General features: G+C 44.8%; 1 protein-coding gene across 1 annotated transcript in view; it reads right to left on the bottom strand.

Annotated features, from left to right (window-relative positions):
* Window positions 1-21,620, bottom strand: part of ric8a (ric8 guanine nucleotide exchange factor A) — a 473,887-nt gene that overhangs the window by 398,554 nt on the left and 53,713 nt on the right. The window contains exon 4 of the mRNA XM_070534856.1: window positions 5,391-5,460. Coding sequence (XP_070390957.1) covers window positions 5,391-5,460 — 70 coding nt within the window. The remainder of the gene's footprint in view (window positions 1-5,390; window positions 5,461-21,620) is intronic.

The following is a 21,620-nucleotide window of genomic DNA, read 5'->3' on the forward strand; positions in this document are numbered from 1 at the left end:
GCATTTCGAATATTGTCTGGTCCAGGAGATTTTTTTACCTCAAGGTTCAACAGCAGGTTTAAAATGCCATGTTCACTTATTACAACATCAGGAATAGGAGGTACGGACACTTCAAAAGGCGGAAGACGGCCGTCATCTTGCGTAAATATGTCTCTGAAATTTTTATTGAATGCCATCGAAGCCCCTGCGTCATCCTGCACGCAGCCACCATAAACTACACGTCCGTCTTTAGAGCGAGACTTCGGGCTCACCAATCTCCAAAATTTTTCAGGTGACCTTTTGATAATGGATGGCAGTGTTATATCGAAATAGTTTTTCTTATCATGCGCAATCTTGTTCTTCACCTCCTCCGATATCTGTTCGACCATTAGTTTCAAGTCAGACCTGTTTGTCGTTCTCGCCCTCTTCTTTAGGCGACAACAGAAACAGAAACGACATCCAACAGAAAGTAAAAAAAATGCTTGCAAAGGACGTTATCGAGCCTTCCTGTAGTCCCTGGGCTTCTCCCATCGTACTTGTCAAAAAGAAGGATGGAGTGTGGCGTTTTTGTGTAGATTGTCCCCACCTGAACAAAATCCCCAAAAAGGATGTGTGCCCTTTGCCATGTATTGATGACCCTCTAGAGTGCTTCTACGGTGCAACCTATTTTTCTTCTACCGACTTACGGTCCAAATACTGGCTAATATCCGTCAACGACATGGACAGAGAGAAAACTGCATTTGTTACCCCTGACGGCCTTTATCAGTTCAAGGTGATGCCTTTCGGTCTCTGTAATGCGCCCGCCACCTTCAAACGAATGATGGACTCTTTGCTTCAGGGGTTCAAGTGGTCCACCTGTTTGTGCTATCTGGACGATGTCATCATTTATTCGCCCACATTTGACACGCATCTAGACCGTCTTTCATCGATTCTTGACGTGTTCCGCCGCGCTGGTCTCCAGTTGAACTCGTCAAAATGTCACTTCGCTCGCCGCCGAATCACCGTCCTTGGACACTTTGTGGACGCCAGAGGCATGTGACCTGATCGGGACAAAATTCACACCGTTACGAACTTTGCTGTTCCGAAGTCTACCAAGGATGTTCATAGTTTCGTAGGGCTGTGCTCTTACTTCCGATACTTTGTGAAGGATCTTGCGACCATCGCACGTCCCCTTACCGACTTCTTGAAGAAAGGCACCCCATTTTCTTGGGGACCTGACCATGCCGCATCTTTTGCGCAGCTCACTACTTTCCTTACCGCGCCTCCAATTCTGGCCCACTTTGACCCGTCTGCCTCAACGGAAGTTCGAACTAATGCCAGTGGTCACGGCATAGGAGCAGTGTTAGCACAACGCCAGCCTGGACATGACCGCATTATAGCCTATGCCAGCCGACTTCTATCACTCGCTGAGCGCAATTATTCAATCACAGAGCGCGGGTGCCTCGCTCTTGTGTGGGCTGTTGCGAAGTTTCGTCCATACTTGTATGAACGCCCCTTCTGTGTCATCACTGATCACCACACGCTTTGCTGGCTATCCTCACTCAAGGACCCCACGGGACGAATCCCTCGCTGGGCGTTCCGCCTGCAAGAATATACCTTCTCCGTGGTATATAAGACGGGACGCTTGCACCAGGATGCTGATTGTTTGTCCCGCTACCCCGTCGACGGACCGACTGATGCGAACGTCATTGCTTGCGTTTTCTCTGTGTCCCAGTTGCTTGGAATCGGCAAAGAGCAACGCCGCGATCCTTCATTACGAGCCCTCATCGACCATCTGGAGTCATTAAAACTTCTTTCTGGGCGAATTGGTGCATACTTGACATAAAAACTGTTTACAGCGCAAACACACGCAACCACAAAGTAAGGGACAGGACACAAGCACTTGTGTCCTGTCCCTTACTTTGTGGTTGCATGTGTTTGCGCTGTAAACAGTTTTTATGTCATCTGGAGTCAACGCCTGGCGACGCCTCTCTCCGGACGTTTCTCCTTAGGGAGGGGACATTATGTCGCCGCAATCTCGATCCACACAGCCTTGACCTTCTGCTCGTAATTCCATACCACCTACATTCGACTGTCCTCCAACAACTTCACGACGCTCCTTTGGCTGGACACCTGGGCATCTCGCGCACATACGACCGTGTACGCCGTCGATTCTTTTGGCCGGGTCTCGCACCCTCCGTGCGGCGCTACGTTGCCACTTGTGAGCCCTGTCAGCGCCGGAGGAAGCCCTCCACAACGCTAGCTGGATGTCTCCAGCCAATCGACATCCCACTGGAATCCTTTTCCGCGTTGGTCTAGACCTTCTTGGACCGTTTCCTCTCAGGCTCCAGAAATAAATGGGTCACCGTCACTACTGATTATGCTACGTCGTAAGCAATCACCAGAGCCCTTCCAACAAGTTGTGGTACTGACGTTGCTGACTTTTTGCTAAATGACATCATTTTAGTGCATGGTGCTCTGCGCCAATTACTCAATGACCATGGCGGCAGCTTTCTGTCGGCAGTCGTCGAGGACATCCTCCGTTCCTGCTCGACAAAGCACAAGTTCAGTACGTCTTACCACCCATAGACCAATGGCCTCACGGAGCGCCTCAACCGGACCATCACCGACATGCTTTCAAAGTACGTTGCAACTGACCACCAGGACTAGGATCTTCACTTACGATGTGCGACATTCGGTATAATTCATCGCATCATGACACTGCCAGCTATTCACCATTCTATCTCCTATATGGCCGAGAACTCACGTTGCCCTTAGACACTTTGTTGCCCTCGGCCACACGTTCAACCACTGAATACGCCCGCGACGCGATCGCACACGCCGACCATGTGCGCCAGCTCGCCTGTATCCATTTCGAGGCCTCAAAGTCTCTATGATTGCCACCATCGTGACGTGCACTTTACTGCGGTTTCTCTGGTGCTTCTCTGGTCACCCATTCGACGTGTGGACCTTTACGAAAAGCTGCTGTCGCGCTACACTGGCCCATACCGTGTGGTGCGACAAGTGACCAATGTCACGTATGATGTAATCCCCGCCGACCTGTCAGTGTCATCGTCGGCTGCAAGTGACATCGTTCATGTGGCGAGACTAAAGCCATACCAGACACCTTTCACCGCGGATTTGTAGATTAAGCACCGGGATGGTGCTTCTACAGCTGGCGGTGATGCTACGGAACAGCCGCCACAGTGAGGCTGCACTGAGGAGGAAGAAGACGACGTGGGCCCGCTTGATATAGCATCGCCATTTTAGCCTTCCGTTAGCTTCCCTGTAAATAAATTGTATATAGTATTGGGCTCCAGCTACACGTAACAATATTCTACAGTTCACTGAGTATGTCATTCGTCTGCTTGCTTTAACATGATTGCTACACGACGTTTACTTTGTTTATAAAAGCCTTACGCAGTAGTGTTAGTCATATTTGGTGCACTTCATCATTTTGTACGCCAAGCGGCTCAATTTCATGGGCACGCGAGGCTGTGTGCTTTAACGTGATTATGAAACTTTCACACTCCTTTTGACAAAATAAAGCAGTTTCTTCACCTTTTGTGGTTACTTACTAGCCTTCTTTAAATAGAATAGCTTTGTTTGCCTCATTTGTTCGTGTTCGCCGTAGGCGGTCGCCCGATGAATTTGCGATATGAAGGCACCAATGAAAAACGTGCGTGTTTAAATGTATAACTGTTTCCAGCAAGTACGGACGCGAGCACAAGTAAGTAGGAATGAACAGGACAACGCTGGTTTCTACTTACTTGTGCTCGCGTCCGTACTTGCTGGAAACCATTATACGTTCACCATGCACCAACTGGCCCAGCAAACTACTCTACTGTAATGCACTTATGCTAAAAATAAACTATGAGTTTGCAACTCTAATGCTGTTTCATATCATTTGTACCTCTATAAAACATAATTTCACTTACCGCAAAGAAAACATGTGGTCGCCCACTTGTTCCCTGGTTGGTTTAGTCATCGTTTGTGCTCGTTCGTTTAATTCGCATGCTTGTTTGGTCGTTAGCCTTGCTCGTTCGTTCCGCTACTAGTTCCTATGGCCACTATGTCTCTGAGACGAACTTGCTGTGGGGCACTTAGGCTGGTGCGTTTAATTATGTAATGAGACAGCAAATGGTGCCTAAATATTATTACAATATGCTAAAGCGATGCTCAAGAAACGAGCCGCCGCTAGAACGATGACGAAGTTGGTCGGTGCGCTTGGCGCGAGCGAGTGTCAGCCTGGCTGCCTGGCTCCAGTGTAAATAGCCTGTAAATAGCCTCTTCTGTCTGTGTCTTTCCACACGCAACAATATCAACAACTGTAACAAATATAAGCCTTCAAGCGCGTTATTCCTTTAATAAAACGGACAGAAGGTTTCGCCTACAGCTTACATTGGCAATCATTGTCAATGTTTTCTGTGTATCTTTTTATCTGTCACATCAAGTGGCCGAGACAATGCCTTGCACTCGTGATTTCGTTTACTCCAAAGTGCTGTAGACATAACTAGCATCAACCGAATTCTATTTGAAGTAGTCTAATGGAAATTACCTGTTGTAGGTCAATTTGACCGAGGTCCAATTCGAGCCTGTATTTTTGAGCAAGCTCAGAATCAAGAAGTTACAACCAGCAGAAGTTAGCGAAGCCCGAGAAGCCCTCTCTGCAAACCTGTAATGCATCTATGCTGAAAATAAACTATAAACTTGCAACTCGAATGCTGTTTCATATCATGTTCACCTCTATAAAACATCCTTTCACTTACTGCAATCTCAGCCACGTCATAGCGCGGCAATTATTTGTGCGGTCATCACTTCACTATGTAAAGTCATATCTTGAAATGTTACTTGGAGCGAGCGCAACCATCCTCAATGCATCCACCTTAGTGCAACTCTGTTCGCGACAAGTACGTCACTTCGTGAATGAACGAGCTAACGCACAATGCAATGTTATTTGTGATAAGTTACTAACCTGAAAAAATCTACTCAACCCACTATGCTCTTGTCTGAGGCTGACTGAAGCGCTGTTACCACGTTCCTGCTTCGTGAATGAATGCTAAAAAACTGGATTCATTTGCCGTGTACACAGAGTCCTCACTTGATTATTGGCAGCGGTATTTCTGTCGATTCTGAGGACTTAGAAACATAATAGCACCAGCACCCAACTCTGCACCTTTGCACGTGCTTAGAAGATTGGCAAGCAAGCACGTTGGTGGCACTGTAGCTTGTGGCTCTTTCGAAACTTCAGAGCAGCGATTTCAATGACAATCAGTTCTCCCTGCTCTTCTGACACAGTGCCCGGTAATGCCGTACAACAAATGGATCAGGCTCTGTTCGCATTGGGAGGAACCGAATTCATACAGTGCAATAAACACACAAAGGACAATGCAACCCGCCATTTATTCCCCATGCGATGCAGCTGGACTCACCTGCATGTCTGCTGCACCACAGCACTGTTGTAGATGAGGTTGCACAAGGTCTTCAGGGCCTCCACCACCACTACGCATATGAAAACCCGAGCAATGCGTCAAAAACACTTAACCACTGAACCCGTGTAAACTGGTAAAGAGCACATCTGCTAGCCCTCAGCTCCCAGTGTAGCAAGAAATTTCCCAGTCATCACATAAAATCCAATGTGTCAGTTAATCTTGTTAACTTTCTACCACACATGATTGACAGCCTTGAGCCTAGCTTCAGCGGGCTTCAGACACTGCAATACAGTTTGCTGCTCAAAGAAGCATGCATCTTTAACCACACAACACTGTGCTGCTATTGAAATGTGCGCAGGGCTTAAAAAAATATTAAATTATAGGGCTTTATGTGCCAAAACCACTTCCTGATTATGAGGCATGCTGTAGTGGAGGATTTCGGAAATTTCGACCACCTGGGGTTCTTTAACGTGCACCTAAATTTAAGTACACGGGTGTTTTTGCGTTTCACCCCCATTGAAATGCGGCCTCCGTGGCTGGGATTCGATCCCGCGACCTTGTGCTCAGCAGCCCAACACCACAGCCACTGAGCAACCACGGCGGGTGAGTGCAGGGCCTTAACCAGCCTCACACAGTTCTGAATATCTCAAATGGAAGAAAGTACTTGCAAACTTTTGATAAGAATTCAAGACTGGATAGTGAATACAGAAGATATAATTGATATTCCCAAATATATGTAATATTTAATCAAGGTACATGACGGGTTGCATGCGGTACACATTGACGTCACTAGAAATTTTGTGGTAATACTTATGGTGTTTTTTTAAAGCGGCTGTAAAATTCCGGCTATGCTTAATCCACAGGGGTACTTAATTTCAAATTTTGGGGCAAGAAAAGGAAATCACACAACAGCCATACACATTATTGGCTTTCGACAAATTTAAGTTCATGCACTGCATCTGCCTTGTGTTATGATGGCGCCACTCTAGGTACGATGATGGATTGTTATTAGATGCTATGCTGTGATTAGGACTACAGTTTTATATTTACGAGCCTGAATGAATGTATAATGTTTTAATATTTAATGATTGGAGCACATGGAGCATTTGTAAGTGAAAAGGCCATAATTCTTACCGCTCTCTTCTGCTTACAGCTGCATAGTGCAACGGGTAAGTGTGACCCCCATGATTCTATGCAGTACTGTCGAACCTACTTATAGCAATATTCAAGTGCACTGAAAATTCCATTGTTATAACCGATAATTGTTATAGTGGGGTTGCATGAAAAAATCAAAATATAAGGATGGCACTTGGCAGTGGCGACGGAACTGTGAACGTCGTGTTAATTTATCTGCTTCTGTACGGGCTCACGTGCATTTATTCACCGGTGACACCCAAGCGGCCCAAGCTTGAACGCAAGGCTGGCGTGGAACAAGCTGCGCCTGTGTGCTGTCGTGCGCCTGCGTGCTACTACTGCCTCATACCACGTGACAAGCTAAAGTCTACAAGAGGAGCATTCCCGTCAGTGGCTGCTTCACTTGGCAGTGGTGACAGAACTGTGAACGTTGTGTTAATTTATCTGCTTCTGTACAGGCTCACGTGCATTTACTCACCGGTGACACCCAAGCGGCCCAAGCTTGGACGCAAGGTTTTGCCGTGAAACAAGCTGCGCCTGCGTGATGTCGTGCGCCTGCGTGCTACTACTGCCTCATACCACGTGACAGGCTAGTCTACAAGAGGAGCATTCCCATCAGCGGCTGCTTCACTTGGCAGTGGTGACGGAACTGTGAACGTCATGTTAATTTATCTGCTTCTGTATAGGTCAGTGTTTAGGCGAATTGCATTTCTTCTAGCGAATTTTTCTGTTCAGTGTTCCGCCGCTGCTGCCAAGTTGTCAGTGCTATTTAGTGTGTTGCCGCATCTGTTTGTCACTTCCATACCTCGGTTTAAAAAGTCAGTAACTGATTTGTTATGGCGAAAATCAAAGAGGAAGTAAAGATTGAATGCCTGAAATTTAAGGAAGAAATACAGCAGGAACTTAAAATGTTCCGCAAGACTGTAGAAAGAGATATCAGAAATTAGATACGAGAATTGAAAACAGAGCAAAGAAACATGACGAAAAGTATCGACTATGCTCATACACAATCACGGACTTAAAGAAAAAACTGGACGAAGCTGTCGCAAAAAAACGTTCAGCTCAAAACTGTAAATGCCGCTCTGCACCAAGAAAACACGACCCTAAAAAACTCTTTGAATGATCTAAAGCATCGAGTAACTAGCAGTGAGCAGTACTCTAGGAATGTGAATATGGAGCTACAGGGTGTCATTAAGAAGGAAAACGAATGTGTCGATGACCTGCTGTGCAAACTTGGTGGGAGCCATCGGTGAGCCGATTGCTAGAGGTGACATGGAAGCATGTCACCACGTACCAAGTAGAATAGAGAACAAAAGCCACATTATTGTTCAGTTCAAGTCTCGTGTACAGCACGATAATGTACTGAGAAAAGCCAAAAAAGGCACGCCTCACTAATGCAGACTTGGGCATAAGCAGCTCAACGCCTTTTTCGCCGCCTGGGTACGTCAATGAGCATCTTTGCCCGACGCTGAAAAGGCTGCTGTCACTTGCGGTGAAAAATAAATATGAAATGAAATGGAAATCAGTGTGGTCCTTTAACGGAACGATATATGCTAGACAGTCCGACACAACACCTGTTCTGCACTTACCAAGCGAGCGCGACATCGATAAGATTTTTGTAAGGCAGGGCAGTTGTTGAGCTACAATAATGTGCTTGCCTGTATTTACAGTAACTTTTTTTTTCTTCTTGATATGAATTATCTGGAGCTTGCCCTTCCCGCGTGCGTTAGCTCACGTCACCAAACAAGTGACTCAGTTCTACATATCAACACAATATCACTTAACCACAAGAAGGATGATGTTGCAATTCTTTTGGAACAATTTCAGTTAACCTTTAGCGCTATCATGTTGACGGAAACTTAGCGAAGAAATGATGATCAGGCATTCAATTTGGACGGTTACAATTTATTTTCCCTAAATCGTCCAAACAAACGAGGTGGGGGTGTGGCCCTGCTCATTACAACAAAAAAGAATCGCCATATTGTCCCTCAATTTACTGTAGTAACTGATGATTATGAAACACTAACAATTCATTATAAGCTTGAGCTGTTTTCTGTACTGTATCGACTCCCAGGTGGAAGTATTGCCAATTTCTTGCAGTTCTTTGAAACTTTTTTGGAATATGTTTGCAATAACAGCTTACACCTGGTTTCTGCAGGAGATTTCAATATTAATATGATGGAAGAAACCAATGTCACCCGCGAACTAAACACCCTGTTAAATTTCACTGGATTTACTAACTTAATTATGATGCACACTCGTATGACATGCTCCACAGCATCGGCTTTAGATCTTGTGACAAATATTGACACTATTGTCTATAGCGCAGGTACTATTATATCTGATATTAGTGACCACTGTCCTGTCTTTCTAAATTACGATAACGAGCCACTAAATAAATATTTACGACAGGAGCAGCTGATTATTCAACAAATAACAGCTGAGAGTATTGAATTATTCAAAAACGACATAATGAATCAAAGCTGGTCCACTGTAAAGGAAAAGAGAACTGCAAGTGACGCTTATGATGATTTCATTAAAATTTTTATTCGTATCTACCCTAAACATTTTCCTTTCAAAACTTTCAAACCTGTAAAAAAGTCTAAAAAACCTTGGGTCACCAGTGAGCATCTGAAAATGATAAAAAGTAAAAATATCTGTTATAATTCATTCTTGCGCACACGCTCTATGGAAGTGTTGAAAGAACTTAAGAAACTTCGAAATAGAATAAATGCAGAACTTAGACGTGCTAAAAAAGCCTATTATCGTCATATTTTTGAAAATGCTAGGCAACAACGATGTAACGTCACTTGGGAGCTCATCAATAATATACTTGGGCGTGAAAATAAACATGCTCTGCCTGAATCCTAACACTTGGCGGTCGCTATTTAACTGGCACATCACTCGCAAATCACTTCAACAACCACTTCCTAAACGCAGTAACTCCATGTAATGAACATATGGAATTGGCTACAGGACACGGTAATATGAAGCAGAGCATCTTTCTTCATCCAACAGATAAAAATGACGTGTGTCGCACTTTTATGTGCTTAGATAATACTAAATCACTGGATGCCGATAATTTGCAGATCTCTCCTATAAAACATGTTATATATTTCATCACAAAAGTTCTTGCTCATATCTTTAATTTAATTATCAAATCTGGAGTTTTTCCAGAAGCTATGAAAAGAGCCAGAGTATCAGTCATTTTTAAGGGAGGCGATCGTAACATAAAAAGTAATTACAGACCTATTTCTGCCCTTTCCGTCTTCTCTAAGTGCCTAGAAAAAATTATCTTTGTTCGAATTACGCAGTTTTTCAATAAATTTAATGTTCTAACAGATGCACAGTTTGGCTTTTGAAGCAGCAGGTCTACTGAAACTGCACTGCTGACACTGAAAGAAGCTATAGTTCATCGCATTGAAAAAAAAAAAACGAATTCACACTCGGTATTTTTTTAGATTTCAGCAAGGCCTTTGATTCCCTCGACCACAGCATTCTTTTGCACAAACTAGAATCAAATGGCATCCGTGGTAGTTGCTTATCTTTACTAGAATCTTATCTTGAAAACAGATTCTAGAGTGCGCACATTAATAAATGTAGCTCATCATTCTTACCTATCACTTGCGGTGTACCGCAAGGGAGTATTCTGGGTTCCCTGATGTTCAATGTTTATATCAACGATATCGTGAACATGGACACAACAGTTAAGTACGTAATATACGCAGATGATTCAACGATACTTATCTCTGACATTAACCTGCCTCAATTATTACCCAGAGCTAACAACATGCTTTCGGAGATTTCCTCGTGGTCAAAAATCAATAGACTAAAGATTAATCCCAATAAAACTAAAGCTGTTATATTTCATGCTAAAAATAAAATAGTGCCTACTCACCAGCTGTTAATTATTCGTTCACAGCAAATAGATATTGTTGATACGCATAAAATACTCGGGGCTTACTTTTCATCGAACTTAAGTTGGGATACTCACGTTAGTTACCTATGTAGGAAAATCTAATCTGTAACAGGAGCCGTGTCTCGCTGCCGTAGTCTGCTGCCACTCAAGGCCAAACTTCAAATATATCACGCGTTATTTAACTCCCATTTAAATTATTGTACATTGATTTGGGGCACAACAACAAAAAGAAACAAATAAAATGCTTGTTCTACAAAAAAGGATAATTCGCTATGTTGGATACATTGAAGTAGTAGCTTAGCGCAAATAAAACCACGAACACAAGGAAGACAGACAAGGACAAGCTTCAAATATGGACGACCAACTAGCCCAACAGTCAACTCTACTAGGATACATTGAACGTCTGGGAACCACATGCAAATCATTTGAAAGGTTCAGTATAGTTCGGGTGGACAACACTTACTCATACCGCTTGTTGAACACGCTCTACTTTTCAAACAGAGAACTCTCGGACTTTATTACAGCCTTATCATGTGTAGAGCATCGTGTTATTACAGTACCTACAAGAAACGCCCATATATGGTCTATACCTCGATTTCGTACAACTTATAAGTATCAAACTTTGGCATACAACCTCCCAAGAACACCAAACACATATGAAAACACAACCAGTTGCAGTAAAAAACAGCTACATTCTTTCTTTTGTTCTATTGTTTGCTAGTAAAAGATTCAGTATCTATAAATATCTACTATATATAATATATATGCTGCTTGCAAATCGGTTATCAAAAACATAAAATATTTTTTACAGCATTTTCGGTGTTTGTGTGAGTGGTAAATATGCGGTACTATGTGTTGAAATTTGCATATGCATTTTCCTGTGCATCGTATTTCAAGTGTATTTGTGTGATTTATTAATGTTATATTACGCATTGTAACCTGCTTCTTTTTCATTTTTGCCTTTGTAACAGCGTATCTTAGTCCTTTTCCTCTGCACCTTGTATAGCCGCTGCCATGTAACGGTTGCCTGGGCCCCGTCAAGATGTTTTTACGGCTTTTAGCCCAGTGGACCTTCCAGCATATTGTCTGGTAAATAAACTTGAATTTGAATTTGATATGAGAAATATATATCAAAACGTTTACTTAAAAGAGAAAAAAAAAATGCAGAAAGCGAGTGGGTGGAGCCCCTAGTCCAGGGCCCCACTGGCTTGAGCGGTCTGCCGTGCTTGGTCGAGAAGCGCTAGTTGCATCTCCCGATCCTCGCTGGCGAGCCAAGTCTCCCACTGCTCCCTTCCGGAAAGTTTGCCAGCTATTTTTGGTGTATTAATTTTGGGTGGCCTGTTCTGGCAGTCCCACGTAATGTGGGCGAGAGTTGGCCGGCCTTCGCACCAAGGACAGCGAGCGCTGTACAGCGTTGGGTGAATGGCATTTTTCAAATAAAGGTTTGGAAATGTGTGCGTCTGTATTCGGCGCCAGTCATAAGAGTCCTGCCTGGATAGGTCAGGGTGTGGTGGACTGTACTTTCTTCGCTCGCGCCGCTGGTGCTCAAGGATGTCTCGTGGTAAAAAGGGGTTTTCGTCAGAGTGGTCGGCCGCTCGGTTGACAAAAGCACGAGCTGCGCCGTCCGCTCTCTCATTGCCCTCGAGTCCTGCGTGACCCGGGCACCAGATGATCATGTGTTTCTGCGTTAGGTTGGATCCTAATAGGTGAGTGGTGCTGTGTGGTAGCCTCCCGGTGAGGAATAGTCTACATGCGACTTGGGAATCTGTAAGAGTTATCGACGATTGTCCCAGAGCGTCCTTAGTTTTAATAGCTAGCGCGATGGCTGAAGCTTCTGCGGTATTCGCAGATGCAACTCTAGCCGTGGCACAAGTCACAAGCCCTTGATTTGCGGCCGCTCCTACCACTGCGAGGGCGTATTTGTCAGCACCACATCGAGCGACATCTGTGTAGACTGTATCCGGGTTTCCATCGAATTGCTGCATTAACTTTCGAGCTGGAGCATTTCTACGTCCCTGGTGGTATTTTGGACTCATGTTCTTAGGGATTGGGGCTACTATGATCCTTTCACGAAGGACTCTGGTCAGAGATTCGAGTTCTTCTCTCGCATACTGTGGATGAGTAGGGTAACCCACGCGGCAAAGTAATTTTCTGCCAGAGGTGGTTAAGCTAAGCAGCTCCCGTTGAGATATGAGCGTCGCTGCCCGTAGCTCCTCGTAGTTATTGTGAATCCCGAGGGCCAGCAGGCGTTCAGTAGAGGTTCCCTGTGGTAGGCCGAGAGCCGCTTTGTACGACGTTCTAATCAATGCATCTAGGGCCTTTAGTTCAGTTTTCGTGGGGTCCTGGAAAGGGAGGCTATATGTGAGACGACTTAGCACAAAAGCCTGAACGAGCCGGATCGTCTCTGTTTCCTTGAAACCTTTTCGGTGATAAGTTACTCTACGGATCATACGAGAGATCTGTTTCACCGTAGTCCTAAGGGTTTTAATGTTGTGGTCTACTCGTTTGTTGCTTTGCAGCCACAGTCCGAGGATTCGCATTTTTTGGACTGCCTTTATCTGGCTGTCTCCTAGAAAGAGGTTCACCGGCTCGTGAGTTTGACGGCCTCGCCCTCGTATCCTGATAAATTCTGATTTATCGGGAGCGCAGCTCATTCCACTGCTGCGAGCGAAGGTTTCAACAACGGTCGCTGCTTCTTGCAGGATTTCTTCTTTTTGTCCTAACGAGCCGCTGGTTGCCCATGGGGTAATATCGTCTGCATATATTGCGTACCTTAGCCCAGGTATGACGTCGAGTGATTTGGCTCAGCGTCTCATACCGATATTGAAAAGAAGGGGGGAGAGTATCGCCCCTTGCGGTGTACCTCTATTGGGCATGGGAAAAGGGTCTGAGCGCGTAGTGCCAATGCCTATTGCCGCGATGCGAGAGGTCAGGAAAGAGCGGGCGTAATCATAGATTCTTTGTCCACAACCGATGTCACTTAGCTCAGATAAAATAAGTTCATGTGAAATAGTGTCAAATGCGCTTTTTAAATCAAGAGCCAGGACGAGATGTTCCGCACCAACCGTGGTGTTGCATAGAACTTCTTCGCGAAGTAGCAGGAAAACATCTTGTGTCGACAGATGCTGGCGAAAGCCGAATATGTTAGTGGGAAATAGGTTGCGGTCTTCAATGTAAGACGTGAGACGTGTGTGGATCACCTTCTCAAATAATTTGCCAAGACAGGAGGTTAGTGATATCGGCCTGAGATTTTGTAGATCATGAGGTTTTCCTGCTTTCGGAATAAGCACGATTTTGGCCTCCTTCCACTGTTGTGGAACTACGCCCCTCTCCCATATTTGTTCATTAAAATACCGAGTAAGCTGTTCTAGGTGGTCGTCGCTCAGGTTCCGGATCATAGCATTTGTGAGCTGATCTGGTCCTGGAGCAGTATTTCTCTTCGCAGCTTGCGCTGCCGCGAAGAGTTCTGCCTTAGTTATCGGAGCGTCTAGCACCGCGTTTTCTTGCCCTTGGTATGGCAAGGTGCATGGGGGAGTGATTACTGCTCCTACGTACTTCTCTTTAAGCTTAGTGAGGAAGGCCTGATCTGTTCCTGAAAATTCTCCGGCAAGTTTTTGAAGAGTGCGGTTATTGGCCGTTTTTGTTTTTCCTGGTTCCATTATGCTGCGAAGTATAGCCCATGTCTTGGAGGTGTGTAACGTTTCGCGAAGTGAGTCGCAAAAGCTCGCCCAACTCGCTGTCTCTAACTGCTGTGCGTAAGCGTTTGCCCGCTCTGATATTTCACCAATTCTGTGGCGCAGTTTGCGATTAAGTCGCTGTTTTTTCCATCGTTTAGTTAGCCCCCTTCTGGCTTCCCACATATGTAGCAGATGGTTGTCAACTACCGGCGTTTCCGCTGTGAGCGCTAGCCGCTTAGATGTTGCTTTATGAGCGTCTCGAATGTGTTTTGCCCACTCTTCAGCGTTCTCAGGTGATATCTCCGGCATGGGGATTTTGCGATAATTTACCCAGTTCGTGATTACCACCTGGCCACAGGGTCGCCGAATTTTCGGGGAGCCTACCGACACACTGATAATGAAATGGTCACTGCCTAGATTCTCTCCTAGATTGGTCCAGAATACCTCGTTGACATTATTTGTGAATGTGAGATCTGGAAAGGTGTCTGCACTGACGCTGTTACCTAATCTTGTCGGGTTTTGAGGGAGAATTATGAGTTGGAGATCATATGCTTCGGTCGCTCGCTCGAGCTCTCGGCCTTTGGGGGTGTCTGTTCGGTAACCCCAGCTGGTGTGAGGAGCATTGAAGTCCCCAAGAAGCAGTAGTCTATCCTGGGTGCCGGAGTGACACATGACGTACCGAATGATGGCATCGAAATCGGCCCTCCTTTCTTTAGGGGGGCTATACACGTTCGTGATTATTGTTTTTGCCTTGCTACGCTTCTGCGGTAGTATTGTTACAATTTGATGATTGATGCTGCTAGTCGCCAGATAATCTATACTGATTGCTATGTCCTTGAGCACCATCGTCGCGACTTTAGGGTAGTCTGGGTGGGTTATCGTGTAGTAGCCAGTCAATCTGTCTGGCTTGTTACCGATCTCTTGCAAACAAATAACATCAGGTTTGACTGGCACCGTGTTAATGTATTGTTGTAGAGCTGCCGCCCGTTTGTGGAAGGTGCGGCAGTTCCATTGCCAAATTTCGAGATATTCGTGATGTACTCGCGTTCTACTCGCCATGAATAGTGCTTTCGCTGTCCGAGGTCGATATGGGTCGCGGACGGCGGTTAGATTGAGCGCTGGGGCTAATGCTGGCTCGCTTACGAGCCGCGCTCTTTGCACTGGCCACAGATTCATCGACGTAAGTTTTTAGGCTTTGAAATTCTGCGTACATCTGCTGCTGAAAATTTTGCATAGTTTGTAATTGATGCACAACTTGTTGAAGTGTAACTTCCACAGAATTCGGCATCGTTATAACCTCGAGAGGCATGCCTGCTGCCGCTGCTTTAGTATGTGTTGTTTTGTTCGTTTCGGTACAGCGACTAGCTTTGAGGGAGGTCAACTCTCGCTTAATTTCTGCCAAGCTCTCGCGGAGGAGCTTGTTCTCGTTAACGATCTTCCGATATTCGGGATTTTCTGTTATAGGAGCAGTAGGGGAGAAACGACTCGTGCCCAGCTCACCGTGTTATCTTGTGGCACTTGCTTGGTCACAGTGCCGAAAGCCCCCGATTTAGGTGGTTTTGGTGATTGGTAATGAGGGGGGTTTTTGGGATTGGAGTTCTTTCGGGTCCGCGATCTTGACCTGGATCGACGGCGAGTCTCTGATACCTCCGGCGAGGAATCGGATGCGGATTCTCCATCATCGTAACTGAACCAACGTAGGCGTTGAGGTGGCTTCGTTGAGCTGTCCTTCCCGGTAGTCCGTTGAACGCCAGTCCTCGGCGTTCTTTTGCTTTGGGGTTTGAGACGCTTTTTACAACTTCGGTCTCCTGTCATGTGACCCTCCCCACAGGCTGCACACTTGGGAGCACACTCATGTCCGGCTACAGGGTCCCGTTGTCCACATATACGGCACACTGGAATGTCCGGCTGGGGACAGACGTCCGATCGGTGACCAATTTGGTGACACACTTTGCACACCTGAGTGGTAATCTTGTAGGGATAGCAAGCAAGTTCTCCGCCGTTGTAGTAGACGTACCGCGGCGTAATACCTCCGAAAAAGGTATGATATGATATGAAAAAGATATGAGAAAACTATATAGGCAGGGAGGCCAGTGCCCCTGCACACCACCTTCCTCCGCCTGGCTGCTGATTGTGTTCACTCGTTCAACTAGTTCCTCGGCGCTGCTATCACGGCGAGGTGACAAGCCACGGCTGTCGGCGTTAAAGAATGGCGCTGCTATAACAACTGCAAAGAGGTGTCACGGGTGGCAAGCGATATGCAAGCACTGCCGAGGCATCACCTTGCAGCCCCAAAAGGGGCCTTTTAAAAATTGCGAGAAGGCTGCAGCGGCAGCCTGTCAGATTGAGAATTCCAGAAGAAATGCGGAGGAGGGATCGCCACAAGCACCTCACCAAGTACTTGTCACCGACTTGCACGAGAAAAGCCTATGTCCGTCAGCCATGCATGCTTTAGGTGAAGCTTGTCGACATCCTTCTCTAAGGCATCCGAGAGCTCCACGTAGTGCAGCGGAAGGTTCCTTGCAAGAACAAAGCCCCGGAAGGACTGAATCATGCCAGGCCTCCTGTGAGGCCAACGTTGAGGCAGACTGCCCTACCGCATTATCGCTGCCATCGTCGCCATCGCTATCCAATGAAAGAATGTTCGCGACGATTGTCTCATTGGTTAGAAGCACTTAGTTTCCAAATCTATAGCCGTGCATTCTCTTTTGAAATGAAATGAAATGAAAGTTTATTTTCCACCTTGTAAGGTACAGATCTTGTAAGATACAGATGGAGGGGTGGAGGAAAAAAAGCTGTCCATTGAACAGCTTGACAAGTCCCCCATCCCTCATTTGGGCAGAAGCAGCATCACATTCTTTCATTCAAATATACGCATGTATATCGTATACATATACATACATATACATATATATATCGTATACATATATACGCATGTATATACGTATGTATCGCTGCCATCGTCGCCATCGCTATCCAATGAAAGAATGTTCGCGACGATTGTCTCATTGGTTAGAAGCACTTAGTTTCCAAATCTATAGCCGTGCATTCTCTTTTGAAATGAAATGAAATGAAAGTTTATTTTCCACCTTGTAAGGTACAGATCTTGTAAGATACAGATGGAGGGGTGGAGGAAAAAAAGCTGTCCATTGAACAGCTTGACAAGTCCCCCATCCCTCATTTGGGCAGAAGCAGCATCACATTCTTTCATTCAAATATACGCATGTATACCGTACATACGTATTATTGCACATCATATACATTACTCAACAAGTCACGAAGATAATCAAGAAAAAATACACATATAATGGTCATAGAAGGATTACAAATCAATCACATACATCAGCCGGAGCTCATTGAGAGACGAAGAGAAGAGATTGAAACCAACCAAATTGTAATAGTTTAGGAGTGTGGGTAATGTATACCTCAGACACTGTTTCCCATAGTTTGACCGTGGTGTCGGTACTGCCCAGTCTTCAAAGTGTCTTGTGCTATAATGTGGTGGTCTAGTTTGCAATTGGGCGAGTTTATGCAGATTAAAAATATTCTTATAGACTTCTGCCTTAGAGACACGACTTAATCGATATTTGTACAAATTATGCGCTGGAATTACACCGGTGTTCATGAAGAAGGTTATTGTCGATGCAGTGTAGGGAGCATTATATGTATGTCGGAGATATTTTTTCTGTACTAAGTGAATATGCTCTAGATTGTTGGATGTCGTGTTTCCCCACACTAACTGACAATAGTTCAAGTGTGAATAAAAAAGGGAATTATATAGCAAGAGTTTGATGCGCGTAGGAAGAATGCACCCTAATCGGCCTATTACACCTGTTATTTGGCTCAGTTTGAATACAACATTTTTGACATGATTATCCCAAGACATGTTCGCGGAAAAGACAACACCAAGACATTTGAAATTCTCGACTATTTCAATACTGCGCGAGTTTAATTTAATATCTTGATGCGGAGGTATATGTTTGTTTTTCGGCTTAAATATAACTGCTTTCGTTTTGCTCTCATTTACCTTCATTAGATTAAGTTTCGACCATTCCTCTAAGGATTTCATTGTACTGTTACAGTGATTAATGAGAGTATGGATGTCATTACCTGCGAAAAAAATACTGGTGTCATCTGCATAGATGATAAATCTTGCCTGAGGGTTTATGTTGACAATATCGTTAATATAAATATTAAAAAGTATAGGGCCTAAAATACTTCCCTGGGGCACTCCGCTATGGACAGTCCTGGCTTTTGAAGTAAAAGTATCTATTTTAACAACTTGGGCTCTGTTGGAAAGGTAGGATTTTATAAGAGATAGTGACTGTCCTCGTATCCCATAATTCTGTAATTTCTCCAGCAAAATATTATGGTCAACTAAATCAAATGCTTTTGAAAAGTCTCCGAAAATACCAACAACTATTGCTCTGTTCTCGAACTCTGTTAGTACAGTAAAAGCTCGTTAATTCGAACCGCAAGGGGAAGCCGCTTCAGTTCGAATTAACGAAAGTTCGAACTAACGAAAGTGAAGGAGGGCAGCAGTACACTGCGATTTGGAAGCAGTAGGGCATGTCAGAAATTTGGCGTGTCAGAAAGTGATGGCGTGTGCCGCGGGCACACGCCATCTTCAAGTCGAAGCTCTGGGTCTGACTGTGCCACACCACCGATGTCCACCGAAACGAACGTTAGCCGAGGCTTAACACCATCACCATGAATCGCAACGGCCGATACCTCCTAAGCTGAAAACAGAGGTGCACAACCGATGAAGACTGCCGAGACAAAGACGCTGAACATGTGAAGGTGGCGAAGGCCCTGATTCGTTGGTTCTTGATTGCAAGCGCAGCTGCGACGTACTTGATTTGCTGTGTTTTGGAGCTTGCCGTGCCATCTCCGCACAACATTAGCAGCTGTACAAGATTTGCAAAGCCTCCGAGATTCGCAACGGGCAAGAAGCCTCCGAGGTTACGTAGAACGCAGAGGCGGCAGCCGCCGCTGCCTTCTGGCTGACCCCGCGTCGGTTAGATTTTTGTCCGATTTTGCCTTCTCTCGCCGTTCTCTCCGTTTCGGAGGCCATACAGCCTTGTGTGTAGGCAGTAGGCGCGTTTCTCTGGCCGTGTGCCAGGCGAGCGTAGTTCGAATTATCCGTAAGGGAACCTTCTCGCGTTCGAATTAACGGACTTTTTTATACATAGACTTCTATGGAGCTTGGCTAGACCAAATCGTACAGTTCGAATTATCCATAAATTCGAATTATTGAAGTTCGAATTAACGAGCTTTCACTGTATATATTCTTTCTGTTCTAGTAATGCTAACTCGACTGATTTGCTTTTACGGAAACCGTATTGATGTGGTGTTAACAAGTTATGTTTTTCAATGAAGTTTGTCATCCTTGGACACAAAATTTTTTCGAACACTTTTGAAAACATGGGTAGAATGGATACCGGCCTGTAATTTCCCAGATCATTACGATCTCCTTTTTTATAAATAACAGCACCCTTTGCAAACTGCATTCCCGCCGGAAAAATTGCTGATTGCAAGCATGTGTTAAAAATATGAGCGAGTACTGGGGCAATAATGTCAACCACGTGTTTAATAGGGCCAACTTGAAGACCGTCTATGTCACAACTGGTGCTGTTGTTCAAGGCTTGTATAACGGACGCAACTTCATTCAGTGTTACAGGATGAAGGTACATTGTGTTGTCATTATGAGCGCATACGTAGTTACTAGCCTGAGAGTATAGAGACCGAGTGTAAAGGCTCGTTTATAGTCCGACGTTATCGGCGCGCGGGCGAGTGTCGTTCGCGGTCAGTCACGCTACGTCGGTTGCGCTGCGCCAGCCAAGATGCCATCCCCTCTATACTTCAACGCGTGCGCCGTAGGCAGCTAACTTCGGAGCATGCGCAGAAGGTTCAGAAGGGAGCGCGCCAGGAGCGCGCTTTTCCAGCCAAAAAACAAGAGGCACAGTATTGACGGACATCTAAAAATAGGCACTTCTTTCATAAACATAGTACCATCGGTTAAAAGCTTAGGTGTCATATTCCAAGAGAATATGCTGTGGAATGACCATGTCAACATTATTGCTAACAAACTTGCACGAGTTGTTGGAATACTAATAAGATTACGCTTTCTTTTACCACTAAGAGTGAAGCTCCTACTTTATAATTCTCTTTTCTTATCTCATGTTAACTATTGTCACCTCGTATGGGGCAACACGACTAGCAGTAACATCAACATTCTATATTTATTGCAAAAGAAAGCCATCCGTGCAATTTCAAACTCTTCATTCGATGCGCATACTGATCCTCTTTTTTGTCAATTAGATATAGCGCCGATAAAATCGGTCTACAATACAATTTTGCTGAAACGCTTTTTTACAGAAAGAAAAGGTAGCACTCATTTTCTTACGCACTTGTCAAGGCTAACACTAAATACAAGCAGTTTCAGTACACGTCACAGAGAAACTTGGCATATTCCGCACTCAAGAACTAACTACGGGAATCAAATGCTGCGCCATGAACTACCATCTCTACTTAACTCTTTTCATTAATTACCCTACTTATTATCATTTCAATTGGGTGGCCACACTTGCCATTCATATTGGCATTCACATGAATGCTTAGTGTTTTTCTTTGTGTTTTGTTATGATGTATACGTATTCTAAGCTGTAATTGCACAGTGACCTATTTAGTTTTTGTATTTCTGTGAATGTTACCCGTGAACGAGAAGGGATTCATGATGTCTGCATTTTGTTGTTTTCCTGTTCGTGTTTTTCGTAACCTGTATGACAATATTATTTCTGCACTCATGTCAATTTTTTCGCCGCAGTGCGAAATAACTTTGTATAAGTAGTCGCATTTATCCCCATATTGTTTATATTTTTTATTGTTCATCTTGTATTTGTGCACGCATTGCTACGTGATGCCAAAGAAACCAATAAGGGACACAGACCTAGTCAAGCCGATTTTATGGCTTTTTGTCTGTGCCCCTGCTATCTGTACGTTGTATAGATGCAAATAAAGTTCAAAGTTCAAATCTGCGCCGGGCCCGTCGGGGCGCGCTGGCAGCCGCCGGTTACGTCGGCGCTGCAGTGCGTCGGACTATAGAAGGAGTTGTTTTCGCCAACGTAACGTAGCGTGCGCGCACGTTACGTCTGACTATAAACGGCCCTTTACCGATACTTGTGAAAAAATCATTAAATGCGTCAGCGAGCTTAACACCGGATAAATCTTTGCCATTAATGTGTAATTTCGTTAAAGGGCTGTGTGAATGATTTCGAATTAGGAGAGTGTTCAACCTCGACCATAGCAAACTATGTTGACGACACTCAATGTCCAGCAAAGATGAAGTAGTATACTGTGCGTGCGCGTCGCAATTTTTTTGTTAGCCTATTGCGATACTTTTTGAATGCGACAAGGTCATTGGTTGATCGTGTCTGAAGGAAGTGTTGATATAACTTGTCCCTAATTATCATTTCAATGAGTAATTCAGGAGTAATCCAT

The sequence above is a fragment of the Dermacentor albipictus genome, chromosome 3 (genome assembly GCF_038994185.2).
Source record: "Dermacentor albipictus isolate Rhodes 1998 colony chromosome 3, USDA_Dalb.pri_finalv2, whole genome shotgun sequence".
Lineage (NCBI taxonomy): Eukaryota > Metazoa > Arthropoda > Arachnida > Ixodida > Ixodidae > Dermacentor > Dermacentor albipictus.